This window comes from Ricinus communis, chromosome 6 (genome assembly GCF_019578655.1).
Source record: "Ricinus communis isolate WT05 ecotype wild-type chromosome 6, ASM1957865v1, whole genome shotgun sequence".
Lineage (NCBI taxonomy): Eukaryota > Viridiplantae > Streptophyta > Magnoliopsida > Malpighiales > Euphorbiaceae > Ricinus > Ricinus communis.
Genome location: NC_063261.1, coordinates 16,059,042 through 16,075,915, shown reverse-complemented (window position 1 = coordinate 16,075,915; position 16,874 = coordinate 16,059,042). Strand labels below are relative to the sequence as shown.

General features: G+C 32.2%; 1 protein-coding gene and 1 non-coding gene across 2 annotated transcripts; one reads left to right on the top strand and one right to left on the bottom strand.

The window, feature by feature from the left end:
- Positions 1-1,115: 1,115 nt before the first annotated feature.
- On the bottom strand, positions 1,116-7,416 carry LOC8277533 (ribosome biogenesis protein BOP1 homolog). The gene is made up of 18 exons (XM_015725274.3): positions 7,067-7,416; positions 6,468-6,548; positions 6,211-6,315; positions 5,967-6,121; positions 5,455-5,572; positions 5,232-5,330; positions 4,876-5,032; positions 4,685-4,793; positions 4,492-4,594; positions 4,199-4,349; positions 3,972-4,104; positions 3,767-3,873; positions 3,612-3,682; positions 3,434-3,494; positions 2,989-3,216; positions 2,821-2,905; positions 2,146-2,324; positions 1,116-1,502 (listed from the first exon to the last, which is right to left on the bottom strand). Exons 1-18 carry the CDS (start codon positions 7,229-7,231, stop codon positions 1,417-1,419), a joined length of 2,193 nt encoding a protein of 730 aa, XP_015580760.1. The 5' UTR covers positions 7,232-7,416; the 3' UTR covers positions 1,116-1,416.
- Positions 7,417-15,159: 7,743 nt separating this feature from the next.
- On the top strand, positions 15,160-15,266 carry LOC112536391. Its single transcript, XR_003080419.1, has one exon. It is a non-coding gene; the product is annotated as a small nucleolar RNA R71 (small nucleolar RNA).
- Positions 15,267-16,874: the final 1,608 nt, after the last annotated feature.

The window sequence follows — 16,874 nt, the reverse complement described above, 5'->3', positions numbered from 1 at the left end:
ATTAAAAGTATATTTCTAATTAGATAATGACTCTAAGCATTAAAATTTTTATTTTATTTTTTTTATATTATATTAGCTTATGAATTAATTTTTAATTAGAATAATTTTAATTTTAAAAATAATATTTTTATTAACTAATAAGTTAATTTTTTTAATTATGTGGTAATTTTTATTTGTAAAAGATAGCAATATTAATTCAATTAATAACTATCTTTAAAATAATTTTTTTATTACACTAGTGACTTCTTTTGAAATTAATAAAATTTTAAAACAGTAAAAAACCTCAAAAATCCCTTCAGTTCCTTATGTTCCTATACAAGTCTTGCCTTTATAATATGCAAAATCTGTTCCAGTTATAGCTTTCTTTGACACAGGAGCTCAAAGAAGTATGATGAATCCCAAAGTCCTCCCATCTGAATACTGGAAATCTCATGTTCAGTTTTTTAGAGCAGCAAATGATCAAACTTTCAAGACTACTCTGATCACAAAATAACTATAAAATATTAAAAACTTATTATATTTTATTTATAAACTCAATTTATATTATTATTAATACTGAAATAATTAGTAGAACGACCAAATAAATCACTCGTGGTTGAGTTTGAGACACTAAATATGATGGTTTATTGTTTTATTAAAAAAAAAAAAAGACACTAGCATATTATCTAATATCTACTGTCGAAAGAAAAAAGGATGAATTCGTTATTAAAAAGGAAAAGAAAACGAAACCCTTGGAATCTAGCGGACAAGTCTTTTCTTTATGTAATCTAAAACAAACAAATTGAAAAAGAAAAATTGCTCAAACTTTGGCATTACACAATCGCATGAACCCCATAATAATTCATAGGGACTCGGAGAACATAATTGAGATTTTTATTTCTGCATCCAATCACATACAGGTTGTTAGCAATGAAAATTATTAGGAAACCAAGGCATCAAATCAATCAGTTATCATATATAATCAAAGCAGTAACAACAATCCCAATAGTTAACATGTTCAACCCTCTCAATACTTTTAGCAGAATAATCAATAACCAAGACATGCAAATTGTTTAAAACCATGATGCCAAAGAAGATCCATCCTGATCTTAGAAATTTGGAAACAGACAAAAACAAAAGGGAAAACATGTGATCTTAAATTGATAAATAAAATGGAGAAGCAGTTTTCTCGTGTTGTCAAAAACTATTGAGGCCTGTCTGGTTAACATAAAGCTAAAAAGACATCAATGCCAGAACTTCAATCTCAGGATATGGAGTATCTATAATGCTTGAAACAGTGTTTTCTACCTTACAATCACGTATCCGGTGTCTCCAGAATCCTTCAATGCTACACAACTCTCCAATCATTTCAACCAGTGAAATAATTGCAATTGTTTCGACCCCGTGATATAATACATTCCTTTTTTTATGTTTATCCTAGTGACAATAAAGTTTGATCAATGAATCAGCACCAGCTGTGAACAACCATGGTTGCCGTGGATGGAATTTACAATCCAATGTTCCTGCAATACAATGAGAAAGAATTGTAGTAATTATCAGTTTCATCATAAACATACACAAAAAGAAGTCCACTACTCAACAAAGTTTGGCAGGTGCCCCCGGTACACCTACTGAAACAAGATGACCCAGAACAAGATTTGCATCAGACTGCAAGCTCCAGCAATGGTTCAATTTCGATATGATACTACCCAAATAGGGTCCACTATCTAGGAATAATTGCATGCAAATACAGAAGTATATAAAGTTTGGCCAGCCGATAAGGATTTTTTTCTAGTTCTCTAGTGATCCCTCACCACTAAATTAAATGATCACAGGCATACGAACATTGAGCGGCTATGTGCAAGGCTCAGTACTCACTTATCACCAGGCATCAAGTAATCTCATGATAGTACTTTTGCCTAAACCTAAATCATGAAACTTGTATAGTTGCCAATACATGAATTCTATTTTGGTCAAGTCAATTTTAATTTGGGAAAGTCATGTTTCAAGAACTTAAGTAGCACAAAAATAATGTCAACAGCTTCGCTAAAACTGACTACCTCGAATAAGGTAGAGTTTTACTCCAACTTCAACCTTATTCCTGAATCCTAATCAGAGAACTGTATGGGTGCAAGTAAATAAGCACATAACTTAGGAAAGACTCACCTCTACCATTGGAGCTAGAATGTCCACGAAGAATTTCCAGAGGAACAATAAGAGGATTCTGATTAAGATCAGAATAAACCATGCCATGAAAAACATATGCAGTGCAATCCTCAGAGCTTGATGCAAAGAGCGGGTATGAACGATGGAACGCTACATTTGTAATATCTTTCGGATGGCACCTGATAAATTCCAAAATCACATCACAGGAAGAACAAATGAGATAACTGTCATCAGCTAAGACTGATCACCTTCTTGGACAAACAAATAATTGAATGGGACACCATAAATGAGCGCATGTGCATAGAAATATATTTGCATGCATCCTTCATTGTTCAGTAGTGCTTGAAATCACTTATTAAGTTAAACAAGGCATTCATTTAACAGATTTTGCACAGTTGACAGTGGTTCCAACATACTGACAGAAAGTAAATACAATCAATCCTCTTAAATTTAATATTTAATGAATAAATATTCTCTATAAATTAATAAATTGTCGAGGAACCAACTTCGTTTTTGTTTAGATAATTGAACTTGATAAATTAATAATTCTAATATTTAATAATTTTTTGATCTACCAAGAATATTAATTATAGGAGGGTCAACTCTATAGGAAAAAAAATACTGATACATATTACACTGTACTGTCAAGCGTGCTAAAAGAAAAATCGGACATACTTGAGAACTTTGTAAGGCTTAGATGAAAGGTCCATATCAAACCAACATAATTTGCCCTCCCTGCTTCCCACAATTATGTTATCACCTGCATTGAAGGCCAATCTCAGACATATAACAAGTGTGCATGCAGCAGCTGCAAAATTTAATATATGAAAGTGGGAGAAAAACCAGCAGGATGAACTGCAATGGAGGAAACTTCGCGGAGACCAGTCTCAAGCTTCTTAATCAGTTTGTGCTTTAGTAAATCAAAAGCTCGAACATTCTTTTTCGTTGCAACAAAGATTACTGAACGAGTAGGATGAAAAACTGATGATACCGGAAGTCCATGCAGCTTAAAGGGAAGTCTTTGTGTGAGCTTCTTAGAGAGTTGGTGTATAAGAACAGCTCTCGACTCGCGTAATTAATAAGTGAAGGAAACACAGCAAAGGTCTCATTTGGGCATATCAAGTTTATGTATAAGCATATAAGAAAGATGCTTAGTCAGTCATTTTGAGATAATCATGCAATTAAATAAAGCCGCCTTAACACTTGAGAACATCAAACGGCCTCCCTATGCACATATCAGCAGATAGTTAAAAAGAAGTACAATGAAGTAGGATCAAAAGAAGGATATCAGCTGGCATCAAAGTGCAGAAATAGTCTCCCTTACGATGCCATTCGACTGAGGACACAGTCTGCAAAGTAGATAGCGATAAAATATTAAAGTACTTTCACATGAGAACCTTCTATCACCATAAGACATGTAGAAAACTTTTTTGAAAAAAATGAGTTTAAAGAGAAAAGAAAATTACCTTAAAATGCCTTATCCTTATTCCTTCATGTTTTTCATCTTGATGCCAGCTCAAACCAGAGATTCCATTACCTAAGCATATAGAATGTGGTGTGTGAAAATCAGAAGATAACTAATTTTCCGTTAGTCACTGAAACAAGTGCTGTTTATACTGACCAGGATCATCAGGAGCTGTAGGTGTACTAACATGAAGAAGTTCCTTCACTTGTTTCTGCACTCCTGCATTCCCCAATCCTGTATTCAGAACAATTACATCTTGTCCCCTGCACAATTGTTCTTTGTCAAATTTACATGCATGAACATGGGAAACACAGACTAGAGAAGGTTATAGCAAAAAAATAGACTCAAAATGCAATCTTACACAGCAATTGCCAAGATAGGAAGTTCATGCAAAGGATTCCATGCTACACATTGGACAGCCTCGCCAAGCTCCCAGATTCTAAGACATCTACCAGTCTCAACCTCCCAAATACGCACAGTTCCATCATTTGAACCTTTCCAGAGAGCATGAGCTAATGAGATCCATGTCCAAAGATATTGAAAGTTTGATTAGAACATGTTACGGATAAGAAAGATGAACATCCAAACCTGATGCAATCCATGCTCCTGAAGCTTCAGTAGAGATTGACATAACTGCACCTGTATGACCTCTATACTCAATATAGCAAGTTGCTGGGTAAGGCCTAAGATCTTTTCTACTTGGTAGCTTAGGTTTCAAAGATTCAGGATCAATATTGATCTGAAATTTCAAAAGGAGATATATTTATTATCCTTCTAAGAACTTGAGCAAAATGGACAAGAGAAAATCTTTCAAAAAAATTATCAAAATCTAAACTAATGAAGCATTCAGAAAAAGGTCTCAATGGGTGTCACAAACTTACCCGTTTCTTACGCACTCTAGGACACAAGTATAGATCCAAACAACGCTCAAAAGCTTCATTCATAGCATTCTCGTATGCAGGGATGCTTCTTAGAGATGTAAACCTAAGCAGATCAAATTGTTTTAAGATGATAGATATTTAACAATAAAATAGAAATGAAAACAAAAACTATTGACGACAGATTATTAGTCACCGTTTAGGTATAAATTTAGGTCGGTCTTCCTCATCCATCAGCTGGTAAGAGTTGATCTCTTCTTGTGTTGGTATGAATTCCAGAGAAGGATTATATGACTCCTCGTGGCCTGAAGCATAATTCAATTTTAGATACACCACCATACATGGCAAATTGGGGGAAAAAATTGAAAATGGGGCGACATTTTGTACCTGGCAATTTTGGCTTTGGTGCAGGAATGTAGGATAAATGGCCAGTCTTTTCTGCTGAGCCAGAATCATCCCCCCACAACAGGTGGAAACGCGGTTCTTCTTTAGGTTTGTCAAACTTTATTAAGCCTTTGCGAATTGCCCTAACATACTTGACAACCTATAGATTCAAAAAGAGGGGAAAAAAAAAAGTAAATCAAGAAAAGAATCACATTCGAATTCACACCAACAGCCTCCAAGTAAAAGTCAGAATAACTACTTACTCAGAAACAATGCCAATCCCAACAAAAGCTAAGAAAAATACTGGGCTTTTACCTTCTCCCCAATCAAAAAAAAAATTATAACATGACATGACTAACCTTTTTAGCTTCCCATTTTGAGGGAGTAAACCGTCGCTTTGGTTCTGGAGCATTTGACAGTGGATGCTTAGAGTCCCATTTAAACCAATCGCTATAAGTCTGACCACATAAATAACTTAAACTTGAGCCAAAAAAATAAGACATTATATGTATGAAAATGCATTATCAGCATTGAAAAAAGTAAATAAAAGTAGTGGAAGCAGAAGGAATGAGAACTACAGACCGGATATGGATCAAAATCAAAATGTGGAGCCTTTCCTTTCACCAATCTACGAATAACTTTCATTTCTTCTTTTGTTAGCTCTACCACCTCATCATTGTACTCATCATAAATCTTTCGCCTGAATGAAAAAAATCGACCACAAAAAAATATAAGAAACACAAACAGTTGAAGTTGTTTTATGTGTGTATGCCTACAATCTCAATAAAGGTAATTGTAGTACCACATTCCAAGAAAAATCAAAATTTAAGTATAAGCCCACACAGACCAAAATACAAAAAAGAAAAAAGTGAGCCTATCAAATTCACAATACTGCAAAGCAAAATAACTCCTAAGCAAATGTTAAAGCAAGTATTAATGTCAAATTGAGAGAAAGAAGGCTCTAGACTAGGAGGACAATGATGGCAAGTATCATATAGTTATCATAAATCAGTTAAAGCTCAAAGTCAAGAGGTCAGCAAGCATTGTGATGACCAAAACATAAGAAATTAAAATATTACAACTGGAAAACTCACCAGTTTTCTGAGTCATCAGCACTTGCCAGAAATGACTCAAGTTTATCTTGCCTCTCTTTCTTTGTTATCTTCTTCCCAGCAATGTCATAACCAATATGTTTTTCATCCTCATACCACTTCAGTGGAACATCACCAATTGTATTTCGCGGTGCCACCTTATGCAACAAAAATCATAAATAAAATAAGTAGAAGTTCCACAAACTTTTTCTAAGTAGAAAAGAAAAAGTAGGGGGAAGAAATCTACCTCATCTTCAGAAGAATCGCTTTCTTCAGCCGCTTGATCAGATTCCAAGCCTTCACTTTGATCTTCATTTTCTATGTCATCATTATTGTCTGTGTCAACAGAACCCTGCAATTTACTTGTATTAAAATCAAGAGACAGAAATATAAGACTCAAGTAAAACATGAAATAATATCAAATGAAAAGGAATAGTATCTTTTTGGCATTTCTCTGCAATTTGTGCATTGCGGCAAACAAAAATGAAGGAAATTACCATGTACCTCATCTCCAGAGGAATTGCTTTCTCCGGTCTCTGAAGCTCCAGATGATCCATGATACTCATCCTCAGAATCAGAAAATTCCTATATCACAAAGATTAACTTATTCGTATTACCTAATACAAACTAAAGTATTGACAGAAAAATAACCAAAATATGCAGTATAAGCACATACACACACATAGACGAGCCTGAGAAGAAAAAGAAACTAAGAATATTTTTTTTAAAGAAAAAAAGATTAAATACATGGTCTTAGATGCAGAGCAACCCACATCATAGAAAATTAGAAGAGAATTACAAATGCTAACATCGTTAGCCTAAAAGTATTAGTTTGAGAAAGTCATAAAGTACTTTATTGAGCTTTAACTTCTCTAAAAGTGTATTTCTGTATCATTCTCTCTTCTAAGCCATCAATTGAAGTGCTATCAGCTCCATTAACAAAACTAGCTATAACCCATCTCATATCTATCTAAACATTACAAAGAACAGATACAAACCTAAAGAACAAAGTGCTGCCGACTTTTAATTTTTCTGAATAATTAGTTAAGGAGAACTAGAACTATACATATCCATGTACAGTAATAAGGATGAAAAAGAATTACCTGGTAGTCGGAATCAGACTCAGAATCCAAATGGGTATGCATTTGTTCTTCTTCTTTTTTATGGCCTTCTGGTTCTCTGCTGTTAACCTTCTCTTTCTTGGATTGGTTTTTTATACTCTCTTGTTTATTTTTATCATTCTTGTTCTTACTCTTCAGTGAACCCATCTAAAGAGACTCGTTCAGTTTCCGTTTCTGTGAAAAGTTTGATCTTTCCGGAACTCCTTCAGTGTTTCTCGCTGTAGGAAAAGGAGACAGAATAGGCTGCGAGAACAAGGCCAATTGGGGAATTAGCGTTTCAGGGTTTAGGGGAGAAGAAGATGGTGAGGGTAGAAATAGAAGGTGGGCTGCGTGGGCTATTCTTAAGTTTAACCAAGGCCCATAACTCAAAATTTCTGAAAGCATAAGAGTTCACAAACAGAACTCTAAGCCAACACGAGTCATAACTCACAAACAGATTGCATACACGTACAAAAATCTTAGCTGATTTTTCCTTTAAGGGTTTTTTACGGTCAGATTTCTTTTTTTATAATTTTTTTATGAAATTTTTTATTTATTCAGCTTGTTATGCAACTGCGCTACAGTATTCTTTTTATATTTTGTCGATATGCTTTGATATTTTGTTGATATTTTTTTAGTATGTTTTTGTTACAGTTAAATAAAATTTTTTAATTTTATTTTAATTATATTTTTATATATTTTAGACTGCATTTGATATATTATTTGAAACACATATTTTTATGTCATTAAAATTCTAATTGCTATAAGAAAAATGTATAATTTTATTCAATTCATGAATATTAAACATAAATATATAAAATAAAAATAATAAATTTACTTCATTTGGTTGATTTTATAGTAATACTAATTAAACTAATATTCTTTTAGTATGTTATAGATATATTTTTTCTAAACAAAATTTTTTTTAAAAAAATATAATAATATAAACTAAAATAAATAAATTTTATGTATTTTTTATATACTTTTATTATTTTTTTGATAAAATTTTTAAAAAATAAATAAAATATAAAAATTGAAATCACAATAACACAAATTAAAAATAGTATCTTCCGGATATCTTTTTTCCAAATGAAATTTTGAAAAAAAAAAAAGAAAAAACATAAACTCATGAAGCGGCAGCCAAATCTCATAAATAAAAAACATGACATAATAGATTTTGCAAAGCAACTAAAATAGTTCACATTTTATGAATTTGCTTTTACATACTATTTAATTGTATTCACCATCTAATGTCCAAAAATAAAGTTTCTGCTTTCGCTTCCTCGTCACTTACAGAAACCCATTTCTAACAAGGATCACTGGTTTGGGTATTTGTAACAGAATTAACTAACCATATTTCACAGTAATTAAAAAAAAAAAAAAAGAAAGAGAGAGTTGCTTAAGAAATTGGAAGATACGTGAACGCCTTATACCTTTCAGTTTCCTTGGTTAGAAAAGAAAATCGAAATCACACTCTCAGTTTCTTTTTCTTTTTATTTTCTTTTCGTTTTATAGAAAATAGAGGCATATTCCCAAAAAGAAACTCAGAGGCATTAACCTATCGGATATTAAAACTATTTTTCTTTAACGATATTTGTTTTTGTCTTTTTGCCAATGAGTTGCAGCAAAATTACGTAATTTTAAATACAAAAACCTTAAATGGCTCGATGGTACAAAAATTAATATATGATTTGTCATAATAATAATAAATAGTCTTATTATATCTTTTATATTTTATTCGTATGTGAATAAATTGTCAAAAGAACCGATTTGTGAGCTCGTGATTGACGCTAAAAAATAGATAGATTTAAGGTCACCGAAACCCATAGTAAATCTAATTAGCCAAAGATCTAAATAAACGCATTGGTTAAATTAATTCTCCGGCTAGATTTTTAGCACTGCCTCATAATTTTTAACAAACCAAATTAAAATATAAAATACTAACGTACATTAGTGCGGGTAATTTAACATTTTAAATAATTTAAAAAATATAAAAGTAAGATTTAATTGCAATAAGCTCGAAAGGAAAAGGAAAGTCGGGTTGTAAAAGATGCCAGCGGACAATCTAGCTGTCACCTGAAAAATTTAGAATTAAAACCGTCAGTCTCGAGAGTGAATAAAAATCATATATCTACAGTAAAACAACTATAAATATCCATGTGTAATGGTGATAAGATAACGTGGTACATCACAAACTAATAAGTAAGTGTCATAGTATAATTTAAAATAATTGATTTTTAACTTATAAGGGACGAGCACTTCAGCAGAAACCTAACCCTAATACTATCAGCCTTTTGGCTCTTTTATTCCAATAGGGCTGGCGCCCAGAAAGCGAAGCTCAACCAGGATCCTTAAATCCAGCCTGGTCACTTAATTCCTAATAAAGTTAGTGTCCAGAGAGCAACGCTCGACCGTGGATGTTTCCTCCTGCAATCAAATTCTCACAGCCCAAAGAGTTTTACTCGACCAAGGCAAATCTCAAAAATATTCTTTTACTATCATTACGATTAATCGCAGTCAATATGAAATTATAATATTGATATTGCAAAAAATAATATATAAATGGTAAGCAACTTAACTATTAATCAATAACGTATCAAATAATATTAAACATCATATAATTACACTCGTAAATTTAATTATTTAGATAAATAGTAAATTGATAATCAATTTCATAAAACGATTATTTAGATGAATAATAAATAACTAATCTAAAATTTATAAAGCAATTAATTGAATAAATAATAAATAAATAGTTTAAATATATAAATCAATTAATTAAATATAGAATAATAATTAATAAGAATTTCTAGCAATATCCACTATGACAAATAAATATACATAAATACGATAATAATATAAATAATTAATTAAAATTGCTATATAAAAATTCGGAAGGCACATGTATAGGGCATATATGACTTTTTAACTTACAATTCTGCCACATTTTGCAGTCTACTCCTACGCTTCGGATGGAGCTACTTGGACGAACAGATTATCTATTCATGAAAATAACTCAATTAATAAGATATGAATTTTAATTTTTCTAGGCCTAGATTCCTAAATTAGACTGCCTAAAAAATTCCGACTCGAAAGTTCTCTCGAAAATTCGGCAAAACCTCCCATAAATTATAGACGTTTACTTCCCGTATAATGGGCCCAGAACCTGCTAGAAACACTTTAAATATTTCACATTTATTTAACAAGAGTCGGCCATCAAAACTGTATTATTTTACCAACTGCGTAACACAATCCAAATCACAATTCAAATAAAATAACAATCCGGCAAAAATAATATTATTATTTCCAATATTGTCACATAATATTTTACACATTTAATTCAATTAATCAGCTTAAATTACATAACAAAAGATTAACCCATTCTGAAATTAATTTCCAGTAATTCTAAAATCAGACTATTAATTAATTAAATAGTCTAATTAATTAATTATAACTAATAAATAAATACACCAAATATTTTGTAATCATTTTAAAATAATTTTTAAAGTCTAAATAAAATTATTTTGAGCCGAACTTCTGCACGTCCGGAAACACCGAGTCTGAAAGCCGGTACCACCAACAGTATCAAATTTCGAATCCGAAAGTGCAAAAGCTTGAGCTGCGGGAAGTACAGATATACAAACTTTTCACCTGAAGCTCGCTGGAAGTCACCGGATCGAGGCCGAAAGGTTTCGGCTCCGATGAGACTCACCCACTACTGTTGGCGGAGGAGAATCGACGGGGGAGGGCTGCCTTGAGGTTTTCGGGGTCCAGGAGTCCGTTTCCAGCGTCAAATCGGTGAAAGGAAACCAGCAAGAGGCTGCTTCGGCAGCGGCAGCAGGGGAGGAAACTGCCTCCTCGCGAGCAGCTCCTCCTCGACGGCTGGAGGCTGTGCGGATAACGGCGACGAGTTGGCGACGACGAGGGAGCCCACGACAGGCGAGGAATGAAAGGCGACAAGGGGAAAAGCGACTGAAAAAAGGTGCAGGGGAAGAGGGAGGTGGCGTCGCCAGATAGGAGAGAAGGAGAGGAAGAAGATGTTGCCGACAAAGAGGAAGGGAGAAGAAGCGGCGGCGGTAGCGAAAATGGGAGGGAGTGACGGAGAAGGAGGAAGAGGGTGACGGGGAGAGAGGAGAAGAAGGGGAGGGAAAAAAATTTTGTTATGCTTCTTTCTTATTTTTTATTTATTGTTTATTTGTTTATAAATATAAAATATTGACTCATCAATAATTCATGTAATATAAATTTAAAAATTTATTAAATTACCTCCGATAAAAATTAAAATAATTAAAATTTTAAATTCGTAGATATTATATTCTCCCCTTAAAAAAATTCGTCTTTAAAATTCGAAGAAAGCAAGGCTTATTTCAAGATTAAAATAAATGAGAGTGGAGGTCCCTATCTCCTGCTCGGTTTTTCAGGTACACTCCTCCGACGAATAATTTTGTCACAACACCTTAACTATCGGTATAATCTTAGAGCGCAGTTGGCAAACTTGAGTATCCATGATCATGCTCCTTGTAGGTCAAGTCTTCGCTTATTTTCACATATTAAAGTTGCAACATGTGCGAAGGATCCGAGATGTACTTTCTCAACATGGATATAAGAAATACCGGATGCACATGTGAGAAACTCGATAGTAAGTCCAACTTGTATGCTACCTCTCCAATTTTGTCAATAATCTCAAAAGGTTCCACATAACGAGGGGCCAATTTGCTTTCTTGCCACACCGCATCACACCACGCATAGAGAACACTTTCAAGAACACATACTCCCCAATACTGAACTCCACGTGCTTCCATTTCGGGTCTGCATAACTCTTCTGCCTATTGAAAGTTGTCTTAGTCGCTTAGGGATAATAGGGATCTTCTCTGAAGTGATCTGAACCAACTACGATCTTCCTAATTTTCGTTCACTAACTTCTTTCCAACACAGAGGAGATCTGCACTTCCGACAGTACAATGCCTCATAAGAGGCCATCTCGATGTTTGCATGGTAGCTATTGTTGTAAGCAAACTCTATCAATGGTAGGTACCAATCCCACTAACCACCAAAGTCTATCATGCACATTTGAAGCATATCTTCTAAGGTCTGAGTTGTCCTCTCTGATTGTCTGTTAGTCTAAGGGTGAAAATCTTTGCTGAAGTCCAACCTAGTACCGAGCTACTCTTGTAGTTTTCTCTAAAACTTCAAAGTGAACTGTGGTCCCCTATTAGACACTATAGAAACAAGAACGTCGTGAAAACTGGCAAACATATATATTTTGATGTTTTAGTATTTCTTTAATAATATCTTATAGATCTTATTATATGACATGCTTTTATTAGCCTTAATGAAAAAAGTCAAAGAAATTACATAAGTCCCTATTTATTTATTTTTTTAATTTTTACACTAAAATAAATATAATTTCTCAAAATTTTACTGTTAAAAAACCATTAGAAAAACAAATACGACCTTATTAATTTTCATTAATTTAGTATTTAATTATTTAGCATGAATATGAATGAAAAAAATATAGAAATAATACATAAAATAAATTAAAAAATTTACTAGCCATTAAGCATGTTTAAAATATTGTAATTAAATTTTTATTATTACTAGTAACTTTAGTACCCTTACTTTTTAGAATAAGTAATTTTGGTATTCTTACTTTATTTTAATAGTATTGAATTGTCTTTATCTCAGTGCCCTAAACAGTATGTAACGGTATTCCAACTAACTTTCAAAAATATATGGAAGAAAAAGCTATTGTACCAGGAAAGTGACTACTTAAACAAACCCACACGTCAGGAAAATCTTCTTGTTTTCTATATAACCACACCACTCATGAATGTTTGGATAATGAAAACTCATACTCAAGCACCTCTAACTCAAAAATACACATTTTTCACTAAGGAGGTGGCTCGAACAAATGTTGGGCAGAAACTGTCAATTGCAATGAAGGCTCTGGAACATTTCCCTCTGTTTGGAGATTTAGGTGTGTAATTCGTTGACGGAAAGGACACCCCCCAGGCCAATATTTTCTTCAAGAGAATGGCTATAATTTGTTCGTTACCGGAAGCTAGCTCAGAGTTGGTGACACCATTAAGTTTTATAAACGGAATTATCAATTTACTGGATTCGACAACAAGATCCAAGTTAATTGATTAAAGGAGCCGTTTGTGGTTACTCTTTCACTAGGCATAAAAAGAAGTAAGGCTAGAAAAATTCGTGGTAGATAAACAATGAATTTGAAATTGATTTGGCTTTATTATGCCCAGTGAATGTATAAGAACATTTTTAGTATTTTCTTATTTGAAATAGTATAATTTTTATAATAAAAAATAAAAAGTATTTTATTTAAATTCGAGGATCTTATATATATATATATATATATATATATATATATATATATATATAAGTATTAATAATTTTAATTTTTTTATTTTTACTAATATAAAAATAAAAATTATAAATATCAGTTAATTAAATACATATAATTTAAGTGCATTTATTAATTTAGGAGAGTGAAATCTATAGTAAAAATTGGATTCAAATTTAAGCTCAAAATAATGAAATTTGGAATAAATATAGACTACTGCCGTATATAATTAACTTTTTTGTGAACAGCTGTAAATCAACAAATTTAAACACAACTCATAAGAGAGAAAGCAATAACAAAAATGCATACGCGGTTTTAAATTGCCTTACTCCCCTTTTACAACGACATTTCTCTCTGGAACTAAAGGAATAACCATGCCTTCCTCCTCCTCCTCCTCCATGTTCCTTTTCGCATAATCACTTAGCTGAAAAAACAACAACACCAACAGTAACGAGTTGGGTTGTGTGTTGCGTTATCAGAATTGATGATAAAGTCTCTAATAGAAATGAAATCCGTCTCGTTAGCACTTACTTTTTGAGAAACTATAACTTTCTCATTATTCTCATATCTCCTTTTGTTGGAGTTAAGCTTCTCGAAGAACTTGGCATAAGCTGACATACTTCTAATAACATCCAACAAAATTTAACTTTAGAAAGCATATCAAAGATTTCAAAAAATTGCTTACCAAGTTTGCTTTCTTTTAATCTGTTAGGGAATGAAATAGGAGGCTTATAAAGCTCAGTTGCCTTATGGAACTCAGGTCCTAAAAATGCCTCCTTATCTTTTTTGTTCTGCCCAAGATTGGGCTCTACTCTTTCTTATTTTTGTACACATCCTTCAGTTATTTCCACATCAACTATTTCATCTTGTTTTGATGTACCTGCATAAGAAGAATCTTTCTCTATTAAGGTTTCAACATTATTATCAAATAACTCACCATCCTTTAAAATAATGATAGTTTTAACTTGCCCAAGTTGACTTAGCAATTTTCTTTTCTTGTTTTTTTGTACATCTTCAGCAATGTTTCAAAATTGAGTTTCCAATCGCTTCGTTGAAACTTCAATGGAATCAGTTTTCTTTTCATTCCTCTGCATTTATCATGTGTAGTTGTTGTAAAATATTATAGTGTTTCCTCTAAGCTTAGTTTTCTTTGAGGAGCTTGTCTTTGATTTTGGAATAGAGAATTTTGATTTCTTGAGTATCGAGGCTCTTGGTTTTGATATTGGGATTAATTTTGGTTCCTCAATAACTGTGGTGGGTTGTGGTCATTATTTCTTAAAAAAAAAAAATTAGATAATTTCTCCAACCTTGATTATAAGTTTTGAATACAGATTATTTCTAAGTTGCCTAGACTAATAAGATTCCATCAAATTAACTTATCCATAATCATTTCCTGCATAATTCTCATAAGATGAGCAAATATTAGTACTGTGACTATAAATACCACATATACTACAAACCTCATTACTTTGTATATTCTTAATTGAAGTAAGTACTTTAACTTGTTTAATTTCAGCTATTTGCATAGCCATCTCATTATTAGACACAACTTCATTCACTCTTACTCTTTTTGTTTTCACACTCTTTTGTTGAGAATTGGTTCCTAACATCAAAGATACCATAAATCCCATCATTAGTTTTTTCTAACGTAGCACTTCCAGTTGCATTATCAACCACATATTAATATTGTTATATTAAACCTTCATATAATGATTGGTTAGTTACATAAAGTGGGTATTCATGGTGTGGATATTGCAATAAAAATGACTTGAAGTAATCCCATGCTTCATGAAAGGATTTGGTATCCTTTTGATAAAAGTTGAAAATTTCAGCTCTTAACTCTTTGGTCTTTTTTATATGAGTAAAATTTACTCATAAATTTGTAATATACTTCATCCTAAGTTCTTAAAGAATTAAGTGGCAAGATCATTAACCAAGCCTTTACTTTTTCTTTTAATGAGTAAGGAAAACATCTCATCCTTAATTGGTCCTCATTTAGTTAATATAATGGAAAAGTATGAACTATAACATTAAATTTCCTAATAAATATTAATGCATCTTCACTAGGCATACCATATAATGAAAGGAGCATATTAAAATGAATGTTCTTAAGTTTATAATTCCTAGATACATCACCTAGAACTATGCATGAAGTAGTGTTACCAATTATAAGCCGAGCATAATCCTTCATAGCCATTTGCCTTTCAACTGCTACTTGTCTCTAGTCATTAGCCATATTTCATCCTCTTCTTCAAATTCTTCTTCTAGCTTTTCTTCAAATCTTTCTTTTTCTTTTGGAGGTACAAACTCACTCTCTACTTCTTGGTCCTCTTTTACCTTTTTAACAGCTGATCTCAAGTTGTAGAAATTTTAAGTTGATAAATTACTTAATCTTGTTTTCCGACTAGGCATACCAAATCAAAATCAAAATTTCAGATTTAAAAATTTAAAACAAAATCTTAAAAGCAAGATAAAAATACATAAACAACCAACACACAAAAATAAAAGAAACTAAACTTGACAATTAATTAATATAATATTGACATAGTTTCCCGGCAACAATGTCAAAAATTTGATGTCTCAAACTTAGTACTCGCAAATGTACGAACCGAATGATAGTGCGGGCAAGTTCACCATGAGGTTGATCTCACAAGGAACCAAGAGCATATACTATAAAAACCAACTATCACACAAAATATTAAAAATAAATCTAAACACTCTAAACCAATATTTTGAGTATAGTTTAAGGTTTATAAAAGAAATTAAATAAATTAGAAAGTAAATATGCAAATGGAATTATTAGTGAAAACTATATGATAAATAGTATTTAGTCTAGCCAATACTTGGTAATCTCTTTATTTTCCCTTAAGCCTAAATCTAATGAATGAGATGGTGATGTGCATTTTCCCTAAGTCACTCAAATTAGTGATACAACCTAGGTTTCTTATACCAACATAGATTAAGATGGTATTTCTAATTCATTTAACCTAAAAAATATTATTATTAAATTGATATGATGGCCAATTAACAATAATAAATGCAACTAATAAAGTTATAAAGGTAAAGAAATCATTCATTAAACTCATAAATAAATAAGGTTCAGGTACGCGGGTAAAAAAATAAACTAAACACTTATAAAAATTAATCCGACATATTTAATCCAATGTGCATTATAATTAAATAGAAAGACATAAAAACAATATAAAAAGTAAAGGCTCCTTCAAAATCTAGAATTCTTTAAGGTATGAAGATGATTAATCCTCACTCTCCATTTCTTGAAAAGTTTCTTAGATCTCCGAAAGAGTAGTGCAAAACTAACTAAAAATGTTTGTAGAAATGAAACTGTAGAGAATTGGCGGAGAGAAGAATAATAGAGCGGATACATACTTCCTCTTATTAAATTGATCTCCACCACTTGTAGAAATTCCTTTTCAAAGTCCTTTTGCAAGC